Source organism: Priapulus caudatus, unplaced genomic scaffold (genome assembly GCF_000485595.1).
Source record: "Priapulus caudatus unplaced genomic scaffold, Priapulus_caudatus-5.0.1 Scaffold1484, whole genome shotgun sequence".
Classification (NCBI taxonomy): domain Eukaryota; kingdom Metazoa; phylum Priapulida; class Priapulimorpha; order Priapulimorphida; family Priapulidae; genus Priapulus; species Priapulus caudatus.
In genome coordinates, this window is record NW_014578545.1 from 13,912 (window position 1) to 23,415 (window position 9,504).

General features: G+C 40.4%; 1 protein-coding gene across 1 annotated transcript in view; it reads right to left on the minus strand.

The window, feature by feature from the left end:
- Window positions 1–9,504, minus strand: part of LOC106816780 (probable G-protein coupled receptor 158) — a 31,594-nt gene that overhangs the window by 2,716 nt on the left and 19,374 nt on the right. The window contains exons 12-14 of the mRNA XM_014821404.1: window positions 8,629–8,747; window positions 5,202–5,318; window positions 249–387 (exon numbers count right to left, since the gene is read on the minus strand). Coding sequence (XP_014676890.1) covers window positions 249–387; window positions 5,202–5,318; window positions 8,629–8,747 — 375 coding nt within the window. The remainder of the gene's footprint in view (window positions 1–248; window positions 388–5,201; window positions 5,319–8,628; window positions 8,748–9,504) is intronic.

Consider the following 9,504-nt stretch of genomic DNA (forward strand, 5'->3'; position numbering starts at 1 on the left):
TATTGCCCGCTAACTGAGAATGTTTAAATGAGAATTTTTTACAATTCACATACAATACAAAATTACGAATATTTCACAAAGAAAAGTTTACGCGAAGAAACGCGTGTACTGTTGCTCTTTCTCTCTCTCTCTCTCTCTCTTTCTCTCTCTCTCTCTCTTACTCTCTATCTCTTTCGTTGTTTCTCTCGCGCCCCTCCGCTCTCTCTATCTCTGCAAGTCCGACCATAATGTCTCCGTGTAAGACTAACCTTAATACATGTAGCGTTCCCGACACGAGCGCCTCTATATAGACGGCTAAACTCAGCCATCGTGTTTCGTGGAAGTCTGAAGGCGCGGATCGTATGCAGTAGCTCATATATATTCCCATGCACAGGAACAGAAACTCAGCTGCAGAAGAAAAAAAAAAAAGAGAAAAGTGATATCTTGGCTACGTTTCGGTCGTTGACGGCGATAAATATACTGTTCCATCAAATCATACTATTCTGTTATGTCTATCGCATACAACGCGCAACATTTGATCATCTATATCAGTAATATTCGTCATCAGAAAAGATACACGTGAGTATGTTAACTCGACATACTCGAGTTCTCCGGAACAAATTCAATATCATGCACGCATAAAATATTATGATAGATCATAGGAAGAGTCAGGTTAGTAACTGGGCCGTATCTAGCAGAGTGGAATTCCAGATAAGGAGTTTCGCCTCAGACTAATGTTAATAGTATTGCATAGTCAATGGCGAACTGTCCTTGGCCAACTTACCAGAACACAAACAACAAGTGGATTTGCCACCCACGCAATATAACGAGTTAGTTACGGCTCTGGCAGAAGGGAGGTAATTAGAGATGAATGATTTTTCTTTCTTTTGGCATGTCTCGTTCCTGTTCATGTACGCATGTGATAGTACATTTTGTATATATGCTCATTAACATGAATCAAATTGAATAGTCGCGGTTGCCGATCAAAAAATATTACGATGTCCGAAATACTGTTCTCGTGCTAGTCACTGATCTACCAGTATCAATATTTTATCGGTTCAATTCAATCAGGGAACACTTAAATCATAATCATCACCATCATTTTATTGTTTACCATAACCCTAACCCGCACCCTAACCCTAGCCATGACTCCCAACCATAACCCTAACAATAACCCTAACCTTAACCATAACCATTACCCTAACATTAAGCCTAACATTAACCATAACCATTACCCTAACATTAACTCTAACCTTAATCCTAACCATTACCCTAACATTAACCCTAACCTTAACCCTAACCATTACCCTAACATTAACCCCAACCCTAACCGTGGCCATGACCTTAACCCTATCCTTAACTTAACCTTAACCATAACTTTAACCTAATCCTAAACTAAGCTAGTCGGTAAATCCAGAGTCCCAGAGTTATAGAGTGAGAGATAGAACTATTCGATTAAAATTCGGAGAGCGTTTTCTGCCCCCTGGGAGCCGGAAATCCCGCGAAAGACTCTCTAACTGAAAAAAAAAACTATGACCAACAAATCCGTTTTGACCAAAAACTGCTAATTGAACGTACGTTTGTAATTCGCAGCGATGGCTCCACTAACAGGAATAGCAATAATTCGCAAACTCTGTCACATGTCGGCTACTTGATGAGACTAGCGGGGCAAAAAATCTGCCCCTCTAGACGGAATAGGTCGGCTTCGACGTTGTTTGATTTTTATTATACTTAATTTCTTTCTATCGTGTTCTAAGTTGATGATCGGGATGATTAGTCAGGGCCGTAGCCTCTGGGGCAAGAAGGCAGCAGCCCCCTAGATTTTTGAACAAAATTAAAAAATAAGCTTAGCTAATAATCGTAAATAACCCTAACGTGATTTTTTGGTCACTTATCCGTGAACGCCTTGTCTCAGATCCACCGCTACTATACTATGGACGTCGATCAAGAGCTGCGCCCGTCGCTCATCATTACACAGTTGAGTCACGAAATTTTGCCTCCCTCCTACTAGGAATTTGCTCAGCCTACGGCCCTGTTATTATACCTAGCGGCAGTAGAACTATCTAAATCGCTCGCTTACTCCCCTGCGATGCCTGAAGATTTTGCAGAAAAAATACTTTTATTACTGCGATCCGCAGTGTTGATCTTTTCTATTTGATCAACTTTGTCTCTTTCCGCCTTCGATATAGTCCCTTGGACTTTGACGACTAATATTTATGCGGTTATGAGAATTGTGCCTCTAGCAACGCGGAGTGTTAGCCGCGCTATACGTCATCGTAGAGAGACAGCGTGCTCTCACTTCGTCTGCTCTTCTCCGCCTATGCAGCCGGAGCACATCAATCAACAACGAGGAGGATTTTATTTCGCGTTAGCTGACCCCTTCTAATGTATGTCGTGGCGCAACCCCACCAAACCGCAACGAGGTGAGTGTCCGTGTGTGTGTGTGTGTTTTTTCGATGTAATGTCATCCAGAAATTATATTTGTTGGCATGGGCGAGGAATGAACGATCTATCGTTTTCTCTAAAAAATATTTTGAGGAATTTTCTCGAATTGTTGGCTTTAGTGTCTTATTCATAATTCCGCGTAAGCACGTTGGCTTTGGTCATGCCATAAATGATTACAATTTAACTTGCAGTGAGCACGTGTCACGTGTTTTAATTACTAATTGCATGTTGAACGCCAAATTAATTTTCGCCAAAAGCTAGATACTAATCTTCAGAACAAAACACGGTATGGACGGTATATGCACGGAGTGCACGGCAAACACGGTAGGAGCGTATCCTACAGAATTAATTTTAAAATAAGGTACATATTAATATTCTTAAGTAATTTTCTGTACATCTAGGTATTTCTGAAAATAAAGCTCATTATAAAAAAAATTAATATAAGGTGAGCAGATGCAAAACAATTGTTAATAAGTTGTTAAACGATGAGCGTGGGAAAGATGAGGGGAGCATGCCGTAGAGGATGTGGAACAGACTACAGGAAACCCTCATAATGCTGAATAGATATCGACCCTATTTGATACGAATTAAAGCATAATTCGCAAGATCACAATATTTAGTGGGATATGGGTTCAAAAAAGTTGTTACTCTGCTTTTTGAGATTATATTCATATAATATATGTCTTTGTAATGTGCCAAAACAACTTCAGTAGGTAGGTTTGCGTTATGTTATATGACTATAGATTCTCGATATGATATATCGTATATCATATATCACATATTTATATTTTATAAAAAGGGTTAGTAACACGAGAATTTGCCCCCCATGTCATTTTTGTATTCATTCAAACCTTGATTTTCCCTTAGAATTATACGATGTTGTAATAATATATTATGTTGTGTGTTGCTCCCCCGTCAACTGAAACGTCTATGACACAGATTGGTATTGATTTTTATCACTTGATGTTGGTTTACAAGCTCTGTTGTGAAAATTACACTTTTAAAGGGAAATCTTTAACTTGATTTTCGTTTATTCAGATGCCATGTAGTTTTCATTTTGAAATATTGCAATTACTGAGGAATGACTGTAGAGGGCGCGCATTACATATATCATATTATATACATCATCGTCAACGTTATCACGTGACCTCCCTCCACGCCCGGGGGATAGCAACACCCATATTATTACCAGGGGAAGTATAGCAACGACAACAGCAACATCAACGTTGACGACGACGACGACGACGACGACGACGACGCCAACAACAACAACAAAAACAAAAACAAAAACAACAACAACGACGACGACGACAACAACAACAACAACAACAACAACAACAAAAACAACAACGACGACGACGACGACAACAACAACAACAACAATAATAAAAACATCAATACCAACAACGACAACGATGACGACAACAATAAAAACAACAACAACGATGACGAAAACAACAAAAACAACAACAACAACAACAACAACAACAACAACAACAACAACAACAATAAAAACATCAATACTAACAACGACGACGACGACGCCAACAACAACAAAACAGAAACAAAACAACAACAACAACAACAACAACAACAACAACAACAACAACAACAACAACAACAAGAAAACATCAATACTAACAACGACGACGACGACGCCAACAACAACAACAATAAAAACATCAATACTAACAACGACGAGGACGACGATGACGACGACGGCAGTAGCAGCAGCAGCAGCGTCGTCGTCGTGCATTCACGTATTCGTTGTTGTTCACGTTCGTGTGAATTCACGCGTGTTATTATCTGCTGTGTTTATTCCAGCTAAATATATGTGTTATATGCCCATTAGGAAAAAGGTTCCCAGTGGATACGACTTCCCCCATGAGTCTAACCAAAATCGTCTTGGGTTTCTGCATTTCTCTACTCGTTATTTCCGTAGGTATTACCCCCGGGGACATCAGTCTTGACATTTTTTAACATAACTTAGCATAGTTTTTCTCGTAGACCGTTGGCAGAAACAAACGGTGAAGCTACGAGTTTCTAATAAGCAGTGTATTGTGAGTGCACCGGTGTGCGAGGAAAAATTTAATGCTAAGACTAATGCTACGAGTAATTCTGTTTCTGACATATAAGTTGTGTAATTCTGGGACATGGGATTTAATTGCCTTTCACGCACGCACGCGCGTTCGTTACTATTTTTTAATGAGTCTTACCATCTTCGCCAACGAGTAATTTTTTTTAAACTAAATGTTTCTTGTTGATTTGCGTTCACAGTATCGATTTACCCGTGAAAGTTAAAGCCTATGCGAAACTATTACTTTTGCTTTAAAAGCTTAAAAAAACCACAAATTTTGATGAAATATCTAAAGGAAAGCAATACTATAATAAAAAATAATTGTTTAGTGTATTTTACTGAATTTTTTTTTAGTCCATTTTGCATAGGCTTTAAAGCACTCGTGTACGAATCCATCTGGTTTCTACCAGCTCCCACTATCACCTGCTTGCGAGTTCCTGCTCGATATCATGCTTTATATCACGGGTAAAGAATCTCAGTAGTTAAAGAATTAATCTAAAAAACGGTAAAAGAGTAAAAGAATAAAAGAGTAAAAAAATAAAAAAATATAAGTAAATCTCAGCAGTTAATTATAAATCTTAAAAAAATAAAAGAGTCAAAATTAAATTAAAACAAGTAAAAGAGTAAAAGAGTACAAAAGTAAAAGAGAGTAAAATTATATCTCAGCAGGTAAAGAATGCTGAAAAGTGACGTCACTCACCGATTTCGATAACGTAGTCCCACCAATTTAGCCTGCAGATGTGGAACTTTGTCTCTTCGACCGTCTGCCCGATGTCAATGAGGTTGATACCGTCTCGAATATGATCCATGTTCACAGCTGTTCGGCGACAAAAAAAATAGAAGAAAAACACGTAAACGCGAGACAATTAATCGGGATTTTTTTCAACCAAAACACGACATGTTTGGGTGGTGCGGGTGGGAGGGGGTGACGTAGTAATATATATATATATATATAGGAAGTATGTGCATTACCTCCTTTGATGTCGCCTCATTTTACTAGCGAGCGAGCTCTCTCTCTATCGATTGCCTAGCCAAACATTCCTACATCCGCCAACGCGCGCGGCAGTTTTTTTTTATCTCTCTCGTGCTGTGTGATATTTTTATCTCTCTCGTGCTGTGTGATATTTTTTATCTCTCTCGTGCTGTGTAAAATTAGAGAACACAGCGTTTGTGTTACAGTGGACGTCTCCCTCGTTCTCTCTGCCTACACCTCTCTACAGTATGACAACGTTGTCTACTATATACACATTCTGAACAGAAGGCGCGTGTGAGCTCCTAGTTAAAACCGCCGTCAGTGTACACATAAGATACAACATCTGACGACATATACATAACACGACCACCGCCGGTGGGCGAAACATGTTATAAGGGGTGCGAAAGAAATGGAAGCAACCGGTAACCTACCAGAAATTTGGCTAATTAAGATGCATTCTGGGAGCCTCACTTTCGTGTACAACATTTCCGTTTCCGGCTATGTATACACTACTGTAGTCCGTCTACGTAGTTTTATCCGTTTTATACAAAGAACATAGTCCAGCAATTCAACCGGGGTTCGCCGCTCAAAGGCTATGCCTTACTATACATTATATTATTATATTATATACACATTATATTATATATACACAATTATATATAATATATACATATTAGCTGTTCAATATCATAAGTGTAGTGTTGAAAGCTCGGTGTTTTGGAATGGTAGGGCGTCACTGCCTCCAATCCATATCCAAATGATCTATTTATCCTGGTATGTCGTCAGACAGATAATTCTGGTAACTAACACAGAACACATACTACAATACACGTAATGTTGCTAGAGGTTTATCGTAATATTTTTATGTTTTATCTTCTAACAATATAATCTGTATCCCAGAGTAAGTCGTTAAGTAGTTAGTAAGTATCTGTATCCCAGACGTTATAGGTGATGTCTGTACTGATGGCTGGTTTACCTATAAGAGCTCACACGTGCCTTTCACAAATACAAATTGCACATTTCAGTGAAATTTCTGCTTTGTGTAACTACTGTAGCGTTATTGGCGGTGTGTGTGTGTGGGGGGGGGGGTTCGATCGCGTTTCGGCGTGTTCTCTATCGATGAGATTGGATTATCGGAATTCGGCGCAGAGATGAAAATCTGACGAAAGTAAATTAATTACTTTCGATCCGAAGATCATTCGTGTCAGACCGGTTAAACGTTCGGTTACTCTGCTCTGGCATATTTGTTATACAGATATTATTCAGATATCAGACGCTATTTAGTGCTTTTGTAGTGTGTTGACTTCCGAACACCCGTTGTTGTTTTTTGTGTTTGTCATTCATGATGCATTTCTTCTAAACCTTAGCGCATTTTGTTTGTTTTTGGTACTCTCGTCCATGTTGGAACTCTCTTCCTTCATCTCTGGTTAATAGTAAAATTTGATTTTTTTCTTCTATCGCAATCCTCAGTGTTCATCTCTGACTTTGATCAACGTTAATTGTTCTCTGCGTCTTTCAGACCAGTTAAAGGTTCGCTTACTCTGCTCGGCCATCTTTGATATATTCAGATTCCAGACGCTCTTCAGTGCTTTCGCCGTGTGTTGACTTCTAAACATCCGTTAAATTTGTTTCTTTTTTCGGTTCTGTCGTCTATGCTCGAACTCTATTCCTACTACCCCGGGGTTAAATTAAGAGTCTCGTTCCTAGGACCCCCATCAAAGGTCCCATTCCTAGTTTTTTTCTACCGCAATCCGCCGTGTTGATCTCTCACTTTGATCAACTTTGGCCATTCTCCTCGTCTTCGTTACACTCCCCGAAATATCACGAAGCAAAACTCATAGTAGTTGTGTCGTTGGTTAGTTGGTATAAGCCCCAACTAAACTTCTATCTAGCATAACAATTAGTACTTTACGCGTCATAACAGAGACATAGCTGTAGGGATAGACTAGTTCATTTTCCAACTTACACTGAGGTTGGAAATGGCAACGGGAAGAGCGCCAATTTATTGGCTGAGATAGTCACTTGTTATGTTGCTATATCACGTGTAAATCACAAACCCGAGGAAGAAAAATAATGATTCTTGGTGCTAAGAAGATGTAAACTAGCGCACGTATATGCATAACATATATAACAAAGTCTTGGTTTGTTGACACGATTATTTGTAGTGCGTTTTATCGCAAAATATATATGAGCACATTAATTACAAGCGTTCGATTAATGATTAATTATATATATTGTCAGAAGTAGATAAGAGGTTCCTAGTTCCCCATATTACCGTCCATTACCCGTTTCCGGAATAAACCCTATAGATTCCTATTATCTACTTCTGATATTGTGAAAACGAGCGTGCGTTTGTATAGTCAATAAATCATATCCATTTTTGCCTATTAAATTTCTTCACGATAAGTGATTTGAATAATAAATTCGACCATTTTAAATTTAGTTTCACTAGTGCTACATTGTCGGTAAACATATAGATGTAAGGGAGTGCAATATACAGCCATAAACTTAATGCAAAGTCTTCGTAACTAGTCTATCCGTCTAGAAAGGTTGGCACGCAGCTCTGGCCAATCAGTGTTGCGATAGGGTCGTTCTAAAAACGAAAAGTACCGCGAACTCGACAGTTGGGACTCCAGCTGCGAGACATGGCCCAAGCTAACTCTAATGCTTTGAGTATTACGTCCATACTAACGCACTACGTCCAGCACTCACTCACCTGTCTTACAGCACTCACTCACCTGTCTTACAGCACTCACTCACCTGTCTTACAGCACTCACTCACCTGTCTTACATCACCGCTGTTGACAGCACTACTCACTCACCTGTCTACAGCCTAAGCGTAGCACGTCACCTGTCTTACATCACTCTCCAAAAAGTCACTCCCCTGTCTTACAGCAATCGACTCACACCTAGTCTTACAGCATCCAACTCCTCGCACTGTCTTACCGATCACTAGTCACATCACCTGGTCTTACCACACCTCACCATCTGTCTTACAGCATTCACCACGTGTCTTACACACTCACATCACTCTGTATGTACGCACTCCACTCACAGCTGTCTTACATATCATCAACCCCTGTCTTACAAGCACCCCACATACACCTGTTTACAGACACTCACTCCACACGACTGTAATCACTACTAACTGTACTACCATAAGCAGACATGAATCCGATCACGACCAGCACGATGCCGGCCAGGTATTTGAAGACGTCGCGATCTCGCACGTGAACGCGGCGCGCCTTTCGTGACTGAAATTCTGCTAACACCCTAAAGCAGCGAAAACAAGAACAAAACACAATTATGAGTTATGGTGCGGTCGGGTGTTGTTTGCAGATATTGTCTTAGTGCGTCTTGCTCTCGCTTTTGCTCTCGCTCTCTCTCCCTCTCTCTCTCGCTCGCTCTCTATCTATCTATCTTTCTATCCGTATTGCTGTTTCGCTCTCTTACTCTCTCTCCTCCCCCCTCTCTCTTTCTCTCTCCCCATCTATCTATCTATTTATTTATCTATCTACCTACCTCGCTCGCTTGCTCTCTCGTTCTCTTCCGCCTCTTAATCTTTCTCTTTCACTCCTTTTCCCAGTCTCTCCCCCTCTCTACCACTCTTCTCTCACTCTATCCGCCCTCTCCCTTTCCCCATTCCTTTCGCTCTCCCCCTCTTTCTCTCTCTCTCTCCATCTCCATTTCCCTCTTCTTCTTCTTTTCCTTCTCCTTTTCCCTTTCATTCACCTCCCCTCTCTCTCACGCGCGCTCTCTCTCTCACGCAAACACGCGCTCTCTCTCCCCAGCAGGATCACATCCACTAGATGGTTTACTCGCGTAAGAGCTCCTGTATTGATTCTTGCAATACCATATCACTGATGCTATATAAATCACGAGCCATAGTAACTGCAGAGAGCAAAGAGAGAGCAGAGAGCCAGAGTAGCTGGGCAGACATTTACGCGTGAGGACATCTCTACTGTGAAAATGCACCTACTCGTACGCGCACACTTTGTAGTGATAACAGGTGAGTGAGTGCTGTAAGACA